This window comes from Osmia bicornis, chromosome 10, assembly GCF_907164935.1.
Source record: "Osmia bicornis bicornis chromosome 10, iOsmBic2.1, whole genome shotgun sequence".
Lineage (NCBI taxonomy): Eukaryota > Metazoa > Arthropoda > Insecta > Hymenoptera > Megachilidae > Osmia > Osmia bicornis.
The window spans coordinates 5,463,727-5,485,473 of NC_060225.1; the positions used below are offsets into that span (position 1 = coordinate 5,463,727).

General features: G+C 40.2%; 1 protein-coding gene across 12 annotated transcripts in view; it reads right to left on the reverse strand.

The window, feature by feature from the left end:
- Positions 1-1,499: 1,499 nt before the first annotated feature.
- Positions 1,500-21,747, reverse strand: part of LOC114877233 (ankyrin repeat and fibronectin type-III domain-containing protein 1) — a 76,678-nt gene continuing 56,430 nt past the window's right edge. For 5 of the 12 annotated variants that reach the window (XM_029189543.2, XM_029189541.2, XM_029189542.2 and 2 more), the window contains 10 exons: positions 12,072-12,209; positions 11,626-11,704; positions 9,874-9,977; positions 7,879-8,139; positions 7,492-7,794; positions 6,822-7,261; positions 6,344-6,723; positions 5,663-6,269; positions 4,794-5,588; positions 1,500-3,933 (listed from right to left, as the gene is read on the reverse strand). In XM_029189543.2, the coding sequence (XP_029045376.1) occupies positions 3,598-3,933; positions 4,794-5,588; positions 5,663-6,269; positions 6,344-6,723; positions 6,822-7,261; positions 7,492-7,794; positions 7,879-8,139; positions 9,874-9,977; positions 11,626-11,704; positions 12,072-12,209 (3,443 nt within the window). In that variant the 3' untranslated portion in view covers positions 1,500-3,597. Of the gene's footprint in view, positions 3,934-4,368; positions 4,450-4,793; positions 5,589-5,662; positions 6,270-6,343; positions 6,724-6,821; positions 7,262-7,491; positions 7,795-7,878; positions 8,140-9,873; positions 9,978-11,625; positions 11,705-12,071; positions 12,210-12,650; positions 14,022-18,771; positions 19,473-21,747 lie in introns of those variants that run through there. The other 7 variants (XR_006829736.1, XR_006829734.1, XR_006829735.1 and 4 more) reach the window with 7 other exon arrangements.

The following is a 21,747-nucleotide window of genomic DNA, read 5'->3' on the forward strand; positions in this document are numbered from 1 at the left end:
AATAATTTACAACGTTCGTTTCTCGATCTCCTAGGATTTGCTCAACTACTCAGCCATCCTTGTCGCAACAGAAGCCGTGACCGGTATGCTCGATTTTAATCCTCCGAGCGTTTCCCGGAGGAGAAGGAGAGCGAATATCAATCAAATTATTACGGCAATCTGGCTCTCGTGACAGGCTACGGAGCAATTTCCAGCACAATGCAAGCGTCTTTTGCAATCGTGGGACCGATCGAGAGACGCGTGAACAGGGATCCCAGATGCGTCCGGATGGATTTTTGTCAGCCGAGATCGTGGCTCTTTGTTATTAGCGATCCTGTTGGGAAACTAGGCTAACCGGTGCTTCTATAAACTTCCACTACGTTCAACCTAAAATTATTGAAAACAGATTATTACGTTCACCAGGGGAAAAGTTTCAATTTCAAGCGGATTATTAAATGCACCTCCCTCGTTTCAGAATTTCCGTTTAAAAATTTCCTTCGACGAATTTCTTCGATTATTTGTTTAGTTGAAGAATGTAAGAGGTGAACCGAGCACACGGTATCCCGCTATCAGTATCGTCAGTGGGTCAGTTAACAACGGGGTCAGCGGAGGGCGAATCCGGACTGCGGGTCAACCAATCACCGCGTCAGCCTCCGTCCTCCTGACAATGACTATTAACTGTATATGCACCCACAAAAGCAAATTTACCTAGAGGCGATGTAATTACTAGTATTATATCACTGTGATAGTACAATGTTACGTGAATTGTAATTACTAGATGGAACAAGAGATGCGACATTTTGATGTATTTTATGGAAAGACGAATGGAGCTTAGAGAACTCGAGATGACTTCCGGTTCAGTCGCTAGCGATGATTAACACTGGAACTATTAAAATTGGTTTACAGTTTCTTATTTTAAATGATAAATTTTATCGAGGGATTTTTTTCCAAAAATTTGTCAATTGAAATATCGATTTTTCTAAGCTTCCAATTATTTTCTTAGATCTGTTATCGATGAAACTGTTATTGGAAAATTGATTCGTGATCGTAGGAATGAAACGTGACCAAAGATGAACATTAATCTTCGAAGAGGGATGGCCTAGCGCAGTTTTTCATTACCGGTGATCTCCTCTTGGAGCTAGCCGGAAGAGACGAGCGTAGAGTTACACAAGGTGGGGGATAAATAAGGAGTAGGTGGCTCGACGAGATGAGGCGAGAAAGAAGACGGAAGTGGGTCACCGGGATTCTCGGTCGTGAGGGTCCGGGTTCGTTTCTCCTCTCCACGAGAATTACGCCGAGCTCCGGCTAACGAACTAAAACCTACAAAAAGACTCTGAGATCGAGACCAAGTAGGGTAACAAACAGATCAATCTTGTGAGAAAGGAGGATGAATTTTTTAAAGATGATCTACTCTTTGAAAATGATCCCTCGAAGAAGTTGAAATTATTTTATTCCAGGAGATTGTCTTGTATGTTTCTTCCGTGTCGTTGTATTGTCGACGAAATAAGTAATCCATCTCCTTTCGATAATTCTCATTTATATTTTATACATACATAGACTTCTTCGAATATTTACAAATAGTTCATTCTCCTCGTTCGTTTTCCTCGTCCATATCGAAACACCTGTCTAAGGATGAAAATCTGGATTTCTCGTGTCTCACACAGTGTTCGTTTTTCCTTCCAAATAGTAACACTTAACTGCTAATGATTATTTTACACTCAACATCGATAAACACTCAGGTAGAGCTAATAAATTTTCTAGCGTTTTGTTAAGATTTCTTCTTGCGCTTTCATTCTACAAACTTGTTCTCTCTCAATCTCTCTCTCTCTCTTTCTCTCTTCGTTAGTCTCCTCTCTGCTTGATACGCAGATCAACATTTTTATTTTTCCATGAAAATGCGCACCGATCGCGTTTCTCTCGTCGATCAGTACACATTCTGGTAAAATATAGAAAAAATCACTTCTCTTGTCTCTCCCTCTCTTTTGTTTTCTCGATAAAAAAATATGTGCATCGTATATTCTCGTTTGAACTTAGCTGGCCCCCTCCCCACGATGCACGATACCACTGTTCGATCTGACCTAAATTTTGAAGATTCACAAGGACGGATCTTAACGTTCCTATCGATTTCAATTGCAGCGTGCGACGAGCCAATATGGATAAATTAGCATACCTAAAATACGTTTCTCAATGGTAAATCAAGCTCTGATTTAAAAATTTGCCTACCTTTTCTTGTTCTCTGAAGCTTCGATCATAATTACAAAACTTTCAATTACTGGACAGTGGTACCATGCGTTTATGGTGTGTTTTTACAATCCACTCTGCACTTAATTTATCACCAATGCATCGTCCAAGCCACGATTTCAGGAAGTGTTTGTAATTCTACCAAGAACGTCGTCGACTTTGAAACAGAGCTAAAACAGGAAACTAAAGTATACAATCCTTGCATTGTAAGCGAACAGAGAATAGTAGAATTGAATTCAGAGAACACGAAAGAGAGCGAACGATCACCTATAATAAAATATACACACCAAATTCTTTGCCTATCGAGAATGGACGTAAGTAAAACGCTCGCTTTACGTTTCAAATGCAGTCACGGTTAATCTCAACGAGAATAAAAATCTTAATTAACGATAGTAATACTCTCATTAACTACGCAACAGTCTATAAAGCCTCTTTTTCGTCTGGATCACGTTTCTTCACTCTCTAACATTCCATTCCTCATTCTTTTATATCCTCTAAAGTTAAGCACCTCGAGGTGATCCTCGGTTAATTCCGCAGAATCCTTCAATTGTTCCCATCGAAAGACAAACGTACCAGAATCTCCTCGCGTATCTCGTTGAGAACAGAACGATGTTAGCAGAACATCGATTTAAAAAATAAATCGCATCCTACGCGTTTACATGAATTTAAAAATATAAATACAAAATCTTCCCTATGTTCGTACACGCCTCTGCTCTCGGTCCGTTCGAAATGTCCAAGCTCTTCGTACGGTAATACCTTGTCTGATCGCGAAGATAAATTGATAACAGCTTGGACACTTTGAATATACAATTGATACGAACGAGATCTTTTAAGCATTTGACGCATTTTACACTCGGTGACGCGTATATCGATTAAAACACTGAGATCGGTAGCTAAAATATAACAGTACAATATTACCTTGAGTATTATTCATTCCTTTACAATCTACTTAGGTCGTAGTCGAATCGTAAACTCGGTTGGAATGTACGGGTCAGCTAAATACAATTTTAATCCCGGTCCATCGGACGACCTGTCGCTCTTCTCTTTCATTCGTCTAATTAATTACCTGTAATTTACTTAGAGCCTCGAGAGGTATAACCGAAGGTTTCTCTTGTAGCCATTTACGTACACCTCAACGCGTTCTATACCTGGTAAATTATCAACTAATCGTTTCTTCTATTTGAACATGAAATAAAAATTGACAAAGTCTAATCAGAAAGATATCACAGGTAACAGAGACGCGTTGAAGTGAATCAATCTTTCGCTACTATTGCCAATTATATACGAGACGGAGTTTCTTATACTGATAGGGATTTTGTTTCATCGAGATCCCTTTTTTATCTAATCGTATCCGGTCTCTTTCATTCCTTACTTATGCTATAAATACGCGGTGTGTTTGCTACTGTGCTCGAGAGCCGCAAGGACGTCTTGTTTCTGCCTCACGTACAGCCTGCCTTTCTTCCAAGGATTTTGAAGTTGAAGTAACTTGAAGTCGTCCCTGAGGCAACGCTCCCTGGCACCGATCACGGCGACCAAACAGAAATTCGGCAGCTCGTCGGCTGTATAAATGGGACCTTCTTGCCCTTTCAGAACCACAGCCATGTTAAGCTGCTTCACGACCAGGTTCACCACTTCTCTGGCCGTGGTTCTCGGTGTCACGTGCAATTTTAGGCTGGTTCCGGAAGCCAGGCCAGTCTCGTAGGCCGCGTAAACCTGAAAAGACATCGGATTCTCTTGTTAGAACGTTTGTCAGACTACGATCGATAGGACGAATATAGAAATTATCTGTTGTAAAAATCAGCGTTTGCAGTGACATTCAGTTGGCAGGGCAGCGACAGCACGTTGCTCGATACAGCTGGCTGTTATCAATGAATTAACAATAAATAAAATGGAAATTAGTGGTGAACTTGCTAACAAGAAGACGAGACTAAAAGAATAATTGAAAGTGACAAATAGACACAGAGTACATCGTGTGCAATCAATTTTTCTTAATTCTACACATGAGCTTACAGAAACTCGTATGTGTATGTATTATATAATTTGAAATTTTTCATGAATTCCATGCTCAACCAGATCGATGATACACGTAAAGCGTTATTTTGAAAGCGAAACACAAGCACTGAAGATTTAGCGGTTGTGACGGCTTACTCGTATGTCTGCTACATCGGTCTGCACTAGAAGACCAAGAGTGAGCTGTTTTTAACTACAATCGGGTTAGACTTGTGTTCCCTACAAGGAAAAATATTATTTAAACTCAATGGGGTGGCACTCGAGTGGTGACAAGCTTTGTGATCAGAATCAAAGTAAACGTGTTTAATCTACGAAAGCTTGCGCAAAATATGATCTCTCATCTAATAGGAAGCAACTGTAAATAGGATGTTTTCTTGTAAAAATACACCATACAGGGTGAGTTAAAAATCATTATGTACTTTTAAGTATATTCTAAAATACATTTACCACGCTGTTTCTTTTTATATCACAATTTTTAACTCACCCTACCAGACCAACCCCATTAGTTACAAAGTTTAAAAATATCTTTTTTGCTTAAATTACACACGCGGTTTAATGATTACCTGAAGAATACCAGGTAAAGGAGCAGGCATCATCGTAGCCTCGTCCTTTTCCTCCTCCAACTGGCTCTCAAGAGATCCAGTCGCCATTGCTGCGACACTGGCGGTGGGTTTCGTCGATTTACTTTTCGCGTGGCTGCTCTTTATACAAACGCTCGAATTTGGCGTCGAGTATTCGTCGCTGCTTAGCGAGTGCAAACTGTCGGAATTAGTGTTGCTGACGCTTAGGAGACTAGTGGTGTTTGTCATGGCCGTTGATACGCTCAGAAGCGAGCCACCATAGATCATGGGCTTTATGCTGAGCAAAGGACTGGTGCTTGCTGACGCGGAGGTGATCGTGGCCGACCTATTTCTGGGGCTGTGTTTGTATTTCGTTAGGATCAAAGTGTCCTCGGATTTAGAAGGCGGTAGCCTGCTGTTTTGCAACGGTACCAGATGATTGTTGCTGCCACCGCTGGTCGTGTTGCTCAGGTTGCTCGTGCTGCTCATGGGTATAGAGGATTTCGGAGGTTCCGAACCGGTCGACACGTTCGAGGTGTTGCTACCTTTGCGAACGTACTGACCGCTGGGCAATTGTTGCTCGCTTTTACTGAACTCAGTCGTAAGCAGATTCGAGGAAGAGTTCGCAACGTTAGGTCCTGGCCAGCTGCCTCTACCTGGACTTGATTTCACGAGCTTCGGATCGCGAGGAGGTAACTGTAGCAAACTTCTCTTCAGACTGTTGCTATTACTGTTGCTTTTGTTCCTGTCGAGGCTGAGCAGGTGCTTCATTGAAATTCCAACGGTTTGCGACGCGGCCTAAAATCATTGATCAGCTTCTAGGTAACGAAGACGCTCGACAGCCGATTAAATTTCCAATCAATATTACTTACGCTTTGCTGCGAAGATCCACGATCCCTCGCAAAAGTGATCACGTCTATGAGCCACCTGGCACCCTTCCACACTGTATTCACTTGGGTCTGAAGATCTTGCAACCTCGCCAACTTATCCTTTGCTACGCTCAATTCCAATGAACTGAATGCTTCTCTGTGGTTGTGCTGTGCTTGCGCGGTATCGAGCTCTAAGATACAACTCAATCTCGAGTATCTGCTGATCACGTCCCTCTGATACGTGTTCAAATGAACCATTTCGAACACTTGGATGGGCAACGATAGAAGATCACCGCGTTGAAGGAGGATTTCTCTGGTTCCAGGTACGCAACAGGCTGTCTCAGCGGGTGGCACAGCGATCAGAAAGGACACATCGTGTGTCAAATCGATAACCTCGGCATCGTATAGTCGATGGATCAACGAATCTTCAGGATTGATTTCCATGTAATTGAACAATCTCCTCGCGGTAGCAGACACTAATTCAACGAACAATTTTTGTTGCTCGGTGCCTTGCAATTCATTGGTCACGTTCTCCTTTTCTTCGGGATCTTTCACAGAAACGTCCGACGCGTACATACGAGTTATCCTTTTAAGATAATCCCATTCCTCTCTGGAATGAACCAAGAGATAAGAATCTATCGTTAATATATAGAAAAATATTATCTCCTCTGAAGTGACACTTACGCAGAAACGTGAGGATTGTCACGGATTTTACAATGTGGCAAAACGTTAGGCGATTTTGCTGGCACCACCACCTGAATGAGATCCACGCTACTTTGCATTTTTAAGTAGCCAAGGTAAAGTCCCTTTGATAGTTTAATACTGCTAACTTGATGATAGGTCATCTGTTCCTGTATACTGGCTATTAAAATATCCGCTACGTTGCTGTCTTCGTGAGGTATGACTTTCTTTGTGACTTTGCTGAGAGGTAACCATCTGCTGTTCAGTACTGAGATCAGTTTCGGGGATTTTATGTAATTCACCGTAGAGAAGACCAGGGTCCCTTGGACGTCTCTGATAGGTTTGTGGTACAGTTGTCCAAGATCCTGTATGCACAGTGCTGCCTACGAGGATCGCAAAAGAAAAATTAATTGTTACTCTTAACAATGGATATAAATTGAAGAAAAAATGAATGTATTATTAATCGCATAGAAAGACAAACCTGCATTTGCGCAGCTGCCTGCAACAATTTTATCCTGAAATGATTCGTCGAGCTGCTGTGACTTTTCTCCATGTCCTGACGGAGGGTCTTAACGTCGTCCCAGGTGCAAGCAACCTTCATCAGCCAATGGAAATCGTTGTAAATACAGCTAGGATAAGTCTCGTCAACTTCGATCACAGGCAAAAAATCCTCGTTCGTCACGAGCACCTTGTCTTCGTGGTATAGCAAGCAAGCGAGGAAAACTCCGCGTCTGAGATTCTTCTGAAACTTACTGGTCGCCGTGAACAGCTGCTTTATCGTCGTCTTTTTCTTGTGATTACGCCGCTGTACAGCCGGCGTCTCTTGAGTGTACTCCGGTCGCCTTATGTCCGTGAACAGAGTGTTCAATTGTTCCAATCGGCCGGCGAATCTTGGCACTCGGCCATCGATGTCCCTCCAACCTGGAATCGATCATTCTCTGTCTCGGAAACGTTCACACTTTCCACGGGTCTAATAATAAATCAATTCCGACACAACGATTAATCTATGAGCAAGTGCCAGTTACGAAATTAACTTCGTTTCAACGAATAAATTTAGACTCGACCTAAATATGAATCGAATTGATTATTTACTCCTAACATTTCTCGGTTATTCTAAGCTCAATAGATGTAATAATGAACAATGATCGTACTGCTAGGCGTAACGTGGGCAGGTGTCGAGTTCCTGAACCTGCTGTAACCCTTCAGATTGCCAGCAGCAGCTCGAAAATAATATTTCTGTCCCTGCATCAGGTCGTCGATCCTGCACTCTCTTTGCTTCATGTCCAGGACCTCTCTTTCTCCACAGATCACCGAGAAGTCTTCCTTACTGCTCCATTGTACCTTGAACTTGGTGCAGATCGGTGAATCGTGAGAATCCGGTTCCTGGAACCTTACTGTTACAGAATTTGTTCCTGTCACGTCGACTGCCACTAGGAACGGCATATCTGGTGGCCCTAAGACAACAAATTAAGAGAACGTCTCAATTTCAAACGATTTCATTGTTTTCAACGGTATAAATGTTCGTCGATGGGACTTACTCGCTTGATCGAATCCAAGAAGCATCTTTCTCAGAGCTCTAGCTCTTCTTTCCCATTGAGCAAGTTGCTTGTCCTCCGCGCTACCGCCGCATCCCGTCAGATTGTTGTGCTGAGACGAAAAACTTGATCTATGGCTGCTCGGTGGCTCCAACAGGGTGGTCCCACCGCTACCGGAAGTACTCCCACCGAGTTCTTGAACTCTGTGTTCCGCTTCCGACAGCAACGACGCCAAATGACTGCCCAGGGACTCCGGAGACTTGACTGTAGCAATAAAATCATTTTTTTAATAAATAAATGGCTCCTAATTAAATGACTGATTAATTATTCCTTTTACGTTTTTATCACCAATATAGTTTAATAAGGGACGTAGAAATCACGTGGAAAAGGAGCAACGAAATTCAGAATGGAATTGAAAGAGTGATTTGCACGAATCAGCGTGGTTTTGAGCGGAGGAAAAATCGTTCAGATAATTGAATTCGATTCAACTGTTCTCGATGCTTATGAATGCAAAATCTATGATGAATTCCGGACAGAATGGCCAGTTATGTATCGCGGATCCGTTTCACCGCAATTGTGTCCACATCGGAGATATCGATTTCCACTTTCTATCCAGACACTTTATCTTCCAGCGGATTATTTTACGACTTACGCCTTGCTTTCCGCGAGAAATACGATTCGAAAGATTAACCAGACGATCGTTGAAAAATTAAAAACCATCAGAATTTTATTCGATCCAGACTTAAAAATTTGATTTTCTTTTTTATTTAATGGAAAAAGGAGGATTTTAATTCCAGTGACTTTAACGCCAGCATAAATCATTATTATTGAAATTATATTCTTGAATCGAAGACGGAAATTTGATGTAACAGAATTATAATCCATGGATCAGTAGCTTTCCAGTTACCTTCCCAAGGATCATACTCCTAATTGCATCGAACACTGGCTTAATATGAGATCTTCGTAGTTACATCTCGTAATATCAACGTTAACGATCGATTTAACCGCAGACACGATTGATAATACCAATCTATTCACATCCGACTACTGTTATGCAAATTGGACTCGATTCGCGATGTCTGATCAATTATAAAATCATAAATATTCCAGCTATCGTTAATCAGTCCGTCTTTGTTCATTTGGAGCAGAATTGCAGCTTTTGATAACTTTTTTAATTGCTTCATACTTAATTATTCTGATCGCTTTTTTCTTATAATTAGTCGTTAATTTAATATCAATTCTTGAACAGCGAAGTTTGAATCAAACGTGACCCAAATTTACGAAACATATAAAAGAATATTAAAATCGGGGCTCTCTCCATGGTCCGCCATCCGAGAGTTAATAATTGCAACCCTTACTGGAATTCGATATTCCATTTATTTTCCTACTCCGATTACTCTGTTAACTGGTTTTTCGAAAATTTTTCTGCTCCCCGCTCATATCTTCAAATAGTTATATTCATGTCGGAAACGCCAAGATAATTTTTATTGGTTGATAAGCGAGTATTTGCCCGCAGGGACAACTTATGTCTCCCAACCTCATCACAAAAAAATTAAAAAAGAATTGGAATTCCAAATTCCATTCAATTTTTTTCCCTTTATTCAAGCTACCCGAAACTGGCACGAAGCTTTTGAAACACTGCACCGAATGTAATGAAAGCCTCATACGAGGAATCCATATTTTTCGTTCCACCGTGAAAAGCAAATCAGTGTTTCGTGCAATTATACCCTGGATGGGAATAAAAAATTGCTGACGTTCGCCCATTCGTCAACCTATTTTCGCGTGTTTTCACACTCCCAGTAGACAATGGGAAAATTTGCGGGACTATTGTTTTACAAAACGAAAAGGTATCGATCGGAATACCTTCAATGTGTATCACTGTTTATCAAAGAACCGAGTTCCTGAATGAAATTCCGCTGCTCTTTTCGGTTCCCTCGTTTCGATCGGAGATACAAGATCGAAGACGATAAACCGATATTTTTTAAATAGAATACTTACATTGATTGCCTTCTTGTGCACCAAATGCGACCAGCATTTTTGCAAGGGGCCTATTGTTGCTGAGCACCGCCACGTCCAAGGGTGACAAACCGTCGCTGTTCACGCTGGAAATGAAAATTTATCGCATGAAGACAGAGAAAAACTGACGCATCCACTGTACAAGCGGAACTGTTCTCGAGGACGCGTTCGTCTATCCATGAAAAACAAACCGAGGTAATCGGCATCAATTTCGTTCTTGCATAAACGCGCTTTCGCGAACTGCCATTAGCAAAACGAGAGAAGTGGATAAACGGATTATTGTTGCACCGAATGGACATTCAACGACGATCACGAGGCAGGGCTTGTATTTGCACCGGTTGCAACGCAGATGTCGATTCACCGAACCATATTATCCAAATCCAGGATCGATTTTTACTTCCCTATGAAATGAAAAATAGCAGTCAGATTTCCTTTATCAAGAAACACGTCTTATTTTCATTTTTTCCTCGACTTCCTCACTGAAACACTGGTTGCTCTTTTATCTTCGTTTCAGTTGAAAAGAAAGAAAATCTTGGCTTCGATATTTTCTTGTTACCGCACAATGTCCTCTCATATTTTCCAATTATGAAAAAAACAACTTTTCAGAAGGAAAATTCAATGCTGTAAATTTTCTTCTTCGAAATAAAGTATTATTTCTTTGACACGAAGAAAATGATAGTTTAAGTGAATTATATGTTTAATCAAAGCTCGCCAGTGTCGGCGATGTTGTGGAATATCTGTGTCTATGGTGTCCATCTACTCGAGGAAACCTAATTATCGTTGGCAATCCAACGAGCCTTCGGTCAGCGATCGATACGATTACAATGTAGAAGCTGTGTAACAGGTCGAAATGCGTATAGGGCTTTGTCTCGGCAGCGATCGTCACATCGAACGCCAATTAACGCGTGCTAACAGAATCAAGCCCGACGGTAAATGAAAATTTATGCTCCATCGTATACACCCGCCTCGTTCTCCGCCTTTATTGCGCCATTTGATGGTTAACCATTTGATTGCTGAGGATTCTAAGCTTGAACCTATTACTTTTCTTTTTATTCCATTTCATTTCTCAGTTTATTTTTTCATTTCTTTTTCAGTGTTTTTACGTATCATTATAACGTGATAACATGTGGTGTGTAATTAGTAATATGCGTTGATCACTTTTATTTAATTATGATTAGTATACAAGAAATAATCTAAAGGGTTAATAACGCGTGTCTGTTGATTCTGTTTTAATGAAATAAGACCTGGTTTCTTGGAATTTTAATGTATTAAGGTTCTAAGGTTTTAAAATTCCCAAATTTTCAAATTCTTTGATTAGTTTACCTGAGAAAGCCTGATTCGATCGCGAGTGCATCATTTCGAGCAGAAGAGGTAAAAAGTACAAGTTTGTTGAGTAACTAATTAAAAATTCGAATCAATGAACTTTCGAGACCGTTACGAAACTTTCAAGTCGAAGCTGACGTTGTCCAATCCCCTGTTAATTGGCTTGTTTTCTGGGACTGGCGAGAAAATTAATTAACAACTGTAATTAACCTACATTACGACGCGTGGAGAGCCACTGTTTGGCTAGTTGTTCGTGTTTTCGAATAAGTTTCGCAATTTCTGTAGCATCGCGCCTGGTTTTGTCTCTTAATTAAATGAAAAACAAATCTGAAAATCGTATCCTAACGCTCTGGAAAACGAATGCGGGGGCGGGAAAAAAAAAGGTGTGCGAAACACATTCGATCGACTCACCTGTTCACATCCACGTCTGTCGATTCCAAAATTGTTCTGGCTTTGTCGAGATGACCGTGTTCCACGGCTACGAAGAGTGCTGAAAAATAAAATAAAAATTCCCCGGTGAATACACGTTGCACGATAAAAATCATTCTTCTCTTTAGAATTCTACAATATTGGAGAGAAGTTAGAAACCAGCATCCATTGAGTATCCCTATATATCAATCACCGTTTGTTTTCAATTTTCCATCAAACGAATAAAAATACATTTTTAAACTTAAGTTCAGATACAATTAATCTTCGAATAACGAGGGAGATGATTGAATAATTAGACTAACAATGGTCTAAAATGAAAAGCAAAAAATTGAATCATCCACTGGATAATTGCTGAAGGGTTAAAATAACAGAAAATTAATAAAAATCAACAGGGGAAGATGGTAAATAAAAAATTAAATAAAAGATACCCTGCAGATGTATGTTGAGAGACTGTGCCGATAGGGGATTGATGTGCACTGACGAAATACTGTTCGATTGTTGATGGGGTTGTTGCTTTTTCTTGCCGAAACCCTCCAGGAACTCCATCCCTTGCAAAGAGTACAACTCTGCATGAACACAAACAACAGAAACTGAATAAAAGAAAAGAAAGAAAATGGAAACGAAAAGAGAGCAATCGGAGGGAACGCGAGTGCACGATAAATAAAAGAAGTGCAACCGGGAAAAGAGTGAACGGGGAAAAAAGGGATTTTACCAAGGACTGGCTTTCTGCAACAGCTTAACAAAGCTTCGCGTTGGTTGAACTTGTTATGGTGAGCAACTGTTGCATAATGCAAGAAGAAAGCGGAGACACGTTTGTTGGATTTGTAACAATGCTTTCTCGTCGTTTTACCAAGCTTTTCCTCTTTCGATTTTCTTTCGCAAGATTCAACTTTCGACCATCGAAATTTCAATCTTTTATTAGAAACCGTAAGATTTGGAAAATACGAAACGGACGAGCGAAATTTATTTAAATTTGTCCGACTAATTAAAAAGCTGATGAGCCGTACTTGATCCAGAAGCAGTTGTAACGAGTTGCCTATCCTGCCCGATGGATTCATCCCTCGAATCTTTCATCGACTTCTTTCTCCCCGCCGAGACCTTATTACGGAAGCTGCTACCTCGGGCGTTTGTCCAAAAGTTCGTTATATTATCCACCGTCCTGATCCTGCAGGACTTGGAGGAACAGACGGAAGTTTTCCTAATTTTCTCCGACGATTTCCGCCCCTTCGAGGGTAAATCGTCGTCCCGATGGGACTGGCAACAGAAATTCCTCTCGTAATCGTTTAAATCCAAACTCCTGCCAATCTCTTCGTCCTCCTGCACGATTACGTCGTTCACCGACAAGCTCCTCGCTTTCGGGCTGTTGAACAAAGGACGATTGTTCTTATTGCACTCGAAATTCTCCACCCCTTCGAACACCGTCGTCTCGATGATCTCTCGTTTCTCCTTTTCCTTCTCGTAACATCGTCGAGAATCCACCAGCAGAGTCAGCACGGTGTCCTGACAAGGATTCTCTAAGGATACCTCGTTGCATTCGATATCAATCTGACTGGAATTCTCCGGCTCGAATAAGAAACTCGACACGGACGAGTCCAACGAGCTATCCAAGCAGAAAGTAGGATTTTCGTAGGACACGCGTCCTCCGTCAGGACGAGATACATCCTTTTTCTCCGTACAAGAGATCGTTGAATTTTCCTCGTTACTTTTCCATCGAAAAATATGTCCCACCTTCGGTGACAAAGGATCGTTGTTTTTCTTGGAATTTTTCTCGGTATCCTTGCGATTCCTCCTCATTATCCTGTCGGTCAAGCATAATTTGTTTTTCAATTCTTTGCTGATCCTGCGAGACTCGAGCTCGTTCAACGACACCGAATCCCTTTCAGGATCCTCCAGTATCCCCTCCTCCGTGATGCATTCGGTGTTGCTACCGACAGGACTCGAGGATGATTCCTCGACGTTGGATAATTTGTTTCGTCCTTTATTCGAACGTTGATCACGCGAGGCGACCGGAGATAAATCGAAACCGGCGTTACGATTTAAACGCAGATTCGCGTGACTCTTCAGCTTCGACATAAGCTTCATCGATGCTCGAAAGGACCTCGACCTCTTCAGGGTCGACATCCTGGTGTCGTTCGACGACCGCCTCGAGAGCAATTCCATCTTCGGGCTGGATACGGACGATTTGCGAAATTTCATCTGGAGGATCCTTCGAATACTATTTATTTTATTATCCTCGTAAATTGCACTTGCTGTTCGGCCTCCAGATAAATATCTTTAATCTTACATACAGGTACAGGAGCTTTTTCTTTGATCTTTGGCAAGGAAAGATTTTCAACGAGTGTCTCCCGGGACCCTTCGGGGCACTTCTTTGGTTCGAGCTGAAAATAGAAACGACGAATCGATGGAGGAACGACGACAGATTCGATTATCCTCGCTCTTTTATCACGGAAAACACGATCAACATCTTCGAGGTGTAATTAATAACGTTACGTGCCGATATACTCGGGTAATCAACAAGGTTAGCCGCTTTCTTCGGAGCAAAAACGATGTTAACGACGACGACGACACGTGCAACGAGACGATAAACGACACGAATGCCGAGAAACGAGATCACTGCACATGGATCACATCTCTCGAGGTATCAACGAACGGATTGAATTGATCACCGAAACTTGGAGGCCCCAATTTCGAATACGGTAAAACAAGGAGGAAGAAATCTCTTTCGAAGAAGCGTTTCGGATCAGTTGAGACAAAGGACTGATGGAATTGATGCGTGTCGTCCGGGACGTCGCGTAAGCCGAATGAAACGATTTTATTATTTACTTAGGCACCCGGACGATTCCAGTGCGCCAGCCTACAATTGACCATTACGAAGAAGTGGCCTGAACGCGTCGCCTCTTCCTCCTCGAGACGAGCGTGACAATTTGTTAGCCCAATCAAACCTATTGCCAGCGTCCGTAGACTGGTCGTTGGATCGGACAAGATCGAGGGCATTGTATCCGGATAGAATCGGTATCGAGAATAAGGTAAAACTCGGGGGAAATGAAGGTAAAATCTTCTAATTTCATGGAAAATAAATTCAGAGTTTTCCTTTGAATATAAAGTCCTTAATTTTCTTATATTTCTTATAAAAACTCCTTTCCAGAAGATTAATTATCGAGGGAGATTGCATTTTTCTGCATAATGGAGCACAGAGTTAACACTGTCATCGAGTTCCTGATTGATCAGCACAGGAACCTCTTCCTCCTGGTTAGATAATGGCCACCACACGAACCCCATAGAGAACTTATGGGCTATATAGCGAGGAAAAGGATCGGGTAATGCACTATAATCGTAAAGTCGAGAGAAAAGCTTCTCGAAGAGTAGAACGAAGGAATAAAGAACTGTTGTAAAACATTGGTTAACGAGGATGGAAAATACAACCTTCCTGGAACGTAATTAATTATTATCTATTTCTCTTGCTTTTTTAAGAAAGAATATTAATAAAAGGATAAAAGAAATATAGGGCTATCCAAATTGAGTGGCACATCTTCAAATTGAAATAAAACACAAAGTATTTGATTTTTGTATGGTTACTTTATTTTAATACAGTCTATTTTATGAAAATATCACTCAACAGTTCTTCTCCGCTTTTTTTCGCGAGCTCGATACGTTTGATCAAATTTAACGAACGAGTAATTTTTCACGAGGAGGAGACACCAATTGCCACCAAGATCAGATAATTTAACACCATTAGATTTTCTTTATGGGGTTTATGGAAAGTGAAGCTTATCCCAATAATGCAAAGACTATTGACTAAAGAATGAAACTGAATTCGACTTGTATGAAAATATAATGAAAAATTGGGTGAAACGCATCAGGCTCGTGAAAAAACCGAGGAGGACATTTAAATAATATTGTCTTTGATAATTAATATCATACAGTAGACTTTGTGTTAAAATAAAGAAACCATAAAAAAATCCACATACTTTGCGTTTTATTTCAATTTGAAGATGTGACACTCAATTTGGATAAATTTGCACAGCCAAGTTTCAAGATTTACCATAATATTAGAGAAACTTATTAGAGAATTCTTCAAAACAAATCTCACCAACGTAACAAAACTGATACCCTGTCTTTTCCTTTCTCTCAAATCAATTAAGTTTATATTCGATAAAGAACGTGCGTTACCATCGTCGGTTGAAAGTGTTCAGTGATAGAATCGAGATATTCTGGGAATATAAACCCGATTAGATCTAACAATCTAATTTTATCACAAATCAAACGAAAATTCTGACGGAACACAGATGAGCAATTAGTATCATTCGATCGTGAAAAATCGATCGACACTTGTTACAACGAGCGACGACGAGTGCAATATAAACAAAACTAGGGAAATGATATTATAAACGCCTGGATGATTAGATAAAATGCAAAGCTCGACGAAAGAACAGATGGTCGTTTGTTAATGTAAACACGGAACGAAAGGGAGAAAGAGGTAAAAGTGTTAGAGAAAAATGAAGAAAAACGAGCGCTTCCACGCACTCGGATCGAATCGAGAGGAATAGAACCACCCTCCTAGGATACAGATGGACTTCGTTAGAAGTTAACGAGCCAATTACGGCTCGTCCGATTGATAATGGGATAATTAAAGTCCGAGGTAAATAGATTCGTTGGAGATTCGCTTCGACGTTGATTCGCGAAGCTTAGATCAAACGAGGATTAAAAAGAATTTCTTCAGTAGGTTAACACAAAGTTTGGTTAAAAGTTTGCGTTATTAGAAAAATTGTTTGCTTTTTAATTGCCGCTTAGCGCCGATAACGGTGCACGAACGTCTTCGTCGATCTTCAGAGCAGAAAAAAAAAGAAATAGAGCAGAAACGAAGAGGAACGTTTCAACGCTCGTTGCGGCTAATAATCGCTAACAATGCTTCCGTTTCCCCTTTCTTCTTCGTGATTGTGTCTCACGATTGTTATCGTGAATCATATCGAGCAGATTTCCAGGAGAATTGAAGATAATAACTGGAAGTATCTCTGATGCTTTTACTTTCCACGATATATAAAATCATCGATATAGAATCTAATATCGTGTACGATTTAATTAAACCTTGGCAACACCTATCTTCATAAATATTAATCCGAGCGATAAGAGGTTAATAAAACTGATACGATCTTTCTTCTGAAAGAAGCGTTACGCTTCTCATCGTGGAGCGATAATTTTTCGAAAAAAAAAAAAGAAAGAAGAGATTACTTATCAGAGGAAAAAGTGCGATAGAAAGGTGGTTTGCGTTTCGAGACATCGACTGGACTCGGCACCGATCCAACGATATTACTTTCCTCCGGGGGCGAATTAGATTAGAACTTTTACTACTTCCTCGAGCAACGTTCGAGGAACTTCTCTTCGCGGCCATTAAGAGAACGCCAACGAAAGTGGATTACATTAGAGAAAATTGCAGCTCGTTCGAAGGAAGATGAATAAATCTGTCGATGGAACGTGCACGCGACCAGCCGCGTTAAAAGACGAGGAAAAGGTTGCTTAGAAATTGTAATCTGTGTAGCCCTGGATTTCGATGAAAACGTTCGTACAAGCAGAGAGACACGAAACAGAGTAACCGGAGAAAGAGCTAACAAACGAGTATTCTATTACGATTATTTTTCTTTATTTCCACGGTGAACCTGGACGCTCTGTCAGCGATGCAGAAATCCTGAAAATACTGATTCCCCAACTCTAACGGGCCTCTTCTACGCTGCCTGCCTGTCTCGACGATCAAATAAAAATATAAAAAGGAAAAAATCAAACGATTATCTGCACTTTCCTGATCTCCAAAGCGATTCTAATCGGTGATACAAGGAAACGTTACTTAACATTTTCAATTTATTTTCTCGCATTTGAATCGCCTCTTATGCTTTATTTCTGCTGGTAGCACCGGTTACTTGCTGTTTGCTCTATATAAAATGAATTCCAGTTTAACGAAGAAAGCTGAAACACAGAGAAGCGGAAAAGAGCAGTCTGGACAAATAGCAATTAAAGCGTTCCTATACCTTTTGTCGACGCTCGTTATTTACTCCCTTTTATGACATCTTCCTCGTTGTCACTTCGATAAACAACAATCTACTTCCTCCGTTCGGTTACCGTTCTCCTGCTATTGTTAATACATCGTTGTTCCGTGACGAGTGCGTCCCTGTTGCGAGCCGCCGAGCGTGGAATTAATGAATCGGTGAGAAAAACACGCCGGAAGGTGTGCAAAATGGAAAAGCATAGGCTTTTATTAGGATTCTTCGTTACTTTCCAAGGCCTCGATTAGAATGTTCGATACGGGAGATTAAATTAGAGAAAACGAGGGTAGTTCGTGCCTCTCTGTGCCTGATATTTGAAATTTTCTACGATATCGTGTGAGAAAATTGATGAAATAAATATTAAATTATTTGCAATAATTTTAAGAATTTTCAGATTCTGAAATTTTAGCAATTTCACAGAGTCTGATCCCATAGTTTCAATCAATATTTTCAATTAGAAAACTAGGCTAATTGGAAGCTGGAAGCAGACCGTCGTTTCATGGAAACAACCGTATCCTTTGGAGACTTTGTGCTTCTTATCGAAGAACCAGCGATAAACTGCAATCTACCGGCCTTCCGGCGCGCAACTACGGTTCTTTGACATCGGCTAACGCCTCTTTCCGCTCGACAAATGTTTTCAACTTGTTCGAGAAAGCTTTGGAAGAGAATTTTGAATAATAAACCAACGGAACTCTGAATCGAGTTTCAGAAAGTTGTTCGAGAAATTTATTGTGTAAGAATCTTAAAGGAATTAATAAAACAATGAAGAGAAATAAGGGGTGGAAATATGGTCGATGGTATTCGTTCGTAGAAAAAGAAAATGACTGAAACTGGTTGGAAAACGTCCATGAGCGATCTACTTATGGTTATGCAACCTTCCTTGCATGGAGGTTCACCTCGCAAGGACGCACGTGTGTCCGTTCACTACCGTTCAAATACCATCGATGGCAAATCGATCACTCCAGTTTAGATATCGTTCATCGTGTTTCCCGAGAAAGAGAAAGAATCCGACAATCATTTTTATCGTACACGCTTTATTTAGCAATAAAAGATAAAAATGATTGTTTCAATACGAATGAAAGTTAAAAATTACCCGTATGTCGAATGATCCCTTCAGGACACCCTATGGTCCCGTTTATAATCGAATCTAGTTACTTTCATTTATTTTCCCGCGCTTCGAAACGGGAACGCTTTTATCACCACGTGACGTTATAATTTCAATTATAAACTCGTAAAATTGTTAACAGTGTAATTAAATCACCGTTCGTTGAACGATCTAGGGAATTTTCAATATTCGTTTCTCGGTAATTGTATTATTCTTTGGAATGAAAAAATGGCGCGGAAATTTGAATTTCGTACATCGGTCGAGTAAATACAATCGATAAGTGTTGCGTTACCGACCGAGGAGGACGATTGTTTGGAGGCAACCGCGTCCCCTGTTCGAAACTTAACCTGTCTGTCACTGCTTTTTCGCAATAAATTCGTTGTGTTTCAAACGGCAACCTCCTTTTACCAGTCGCCCACTAACGTTTCTCTCCGATGTGGTTAGTTTTCACAACATCGTACAACAATTGCTTCATCCATCCTTTCCACGTCCTTCGTTGCTTCTAACGGATAACCATTTTCACTTGTTTCTTCTTTTCCCTCGTCTCTCTTCCATTTACACTTACACACACTGTTAGCGACGGGTTTATATTTAAACAGGTAACCAAATGTCACGTTTTCTTTTTTTTGATAAACATTATTAGGCACGGGTTATCACAAGTGAAATACACGCGATGCTGTGCGGACAACAGCGACAGCGATGTGGCATTGCTGGCGGGTACACATGGAACGCGACCCTCGCCAGTGTGGCCAAGCAAACAGCTGCCGTCTATCCCCACCAACTGGACGCCCCCATCGTTTTGACCGTACCCTTCCCCCGGCGCACCTTTTTTTATCAATGAAACTTCACAATTTTCGATTAACCCGTCGTTTAAATTTAATAAATATATTTTTAAATATTCATTAAAAAATAAATTAACCACTGGGTTCATTTTAATAAAAAAGGGCCCCAGGGGAAAAATGAGAGATTATAATTATTGATTTTGAATACTTAATTCTTTCCTCTTTTTTTTAAATTAATGAGTAACGATCTGACGTCAATTTCGAGAGAAAAATCTCTTCATTAGAACCTGCAATATTTCCAGTATCAATATTTGACCAAAACCCTCGAGCGATTACTGTTCTTTGATTGAACATCTGTTTCTTGCCTATATATATATATATAATACTTCCCGCTGATAGGTGAATTTAATTATTAGAGATTGATTATATCCACCCATCTGTGTAATTAACTAGTTTTTTAATCAGTGTAAGATTTATATTAACATTCCTGAAAGTCAACAGAGGAATACAGATACATTTTTCTTTCGAGCCCGAAAACGTGATAGCCAAGAACGTGGATGTATACAATTGTAGGCAGGTATACGAAAGTACAAAGCCAGGTATGAAACGCACGTTTCCGGTGACTTGAGAAACACGTGCGTATCTGATTGTGAGATATTTAAGGGAAACAACTCTCGCATGTTAATAATTATTCTTTATATTCAGAAAAGGAAGCGTGCAATGTGGACAGTTTAATTATTCAAGAAAATGCAAGTGCATCGTTTCTACTGTTATTAAAAATTAATTTTCTACATAATTTAATTGTCTTATGCTAATGAAATGTAATTCCTTGAAAAAAAAAAAAAACAAGGTAGAAACAAAATTCTTGCTTGCTCGTTTAATTCCTCTGAATACAAATCCATCCAAAGGTGTACGGCTTTCAAAACAATATTACGAATGAAAAAACACAGGGTTAAGGGAAAGTAGACGGCCATCTCGTTAAGTGAAACTCCGTGAGGAAAGGCGTCTATTGTTCAATGAGAATTTAATTTCCACTCTTTCGGATGCACCAGGAACAATGCACTTTTGTTCGCACGAAAGAGAATGCATCGGCCAGAATGAATCTCCATTGGTGATTATAATCGAGAAGGAAACTTCTGTTTACCATACGTTCGTTGGTAATCTTTATCATGGGAAAACACTTCTAACCAAGCGTGATAATTTCTGGGAACAATTATTAACCCTCGAGTAGCTGGGTCAACGATGATCCAGACTCTCGAAACATGTGCACTCGGGTGCAACATAGGTTAAGGGTCAAGGTAAGGGTCGGGACGTCCCTTCGTTCTTGAAAGAACAAAGGGAGAGACTGGGGAGACACTGATTTAAAATTAAGTATACCCGAATTTCCAAGTGGAAAACTTTCATATATTGGAAAAATAGAAAAAAAAGACATTATTCCCTCACCATTTGTTTCTATAATAAATTGAACAACATTAAGTTAATTTCTAAGCTTCACATGGAATGTTTCGTACCCAAAGCGCAATTAAGAGAAAATGCAGTGGGTTATCCGAAAGATCTGTTTTCCAGTTTCTCATTAAGAAGACAAACCGCTAGAGACATCCAGTAATTAGTCGAGCAAAGTGTACGCATTAATCGTCGCGAATACCGTCCATTTATTTTCCGATTGAAAATAATCAATGTTTATCAACTTGAATTTTCTCGCGATTAACGAACGACGAATTTTTTCAATGCAATAGCCTCGAGTGTGAGGATCGATAAAACCTCGAAGAGCAACGGTTTCAAAAGCGTTTCCTACGATATTTTAATGAAAAATTCACTGATTCGTGAAGCTTTCCTGTCTATCTACTTTACTTTGTGGATCATTACGTCCGCATTTTTTTTTTTTTTTCATACACTAACTTTTATAAAAAACACTTTGATAATACGCGTCACGTATTTTGATGCTTACTTCTTTACGTTATTATTTATTCCCTTATTTTTATCAACTTCATCGGATATCAATTACGCTTTTTAAACTGGTTATTTTCTGACGAATAAAGTGAACAGTCATGAATTTAAATCTCTTTGGGATTCATTTGCTTAGTTGGAAAAAACAAATCCGAGTTCTTTGGTGATACATTTTCATTTGATATCTTTTTAAAAGGTATTATATTCGCAATAAATCCAGCGCGCAGCACGGATA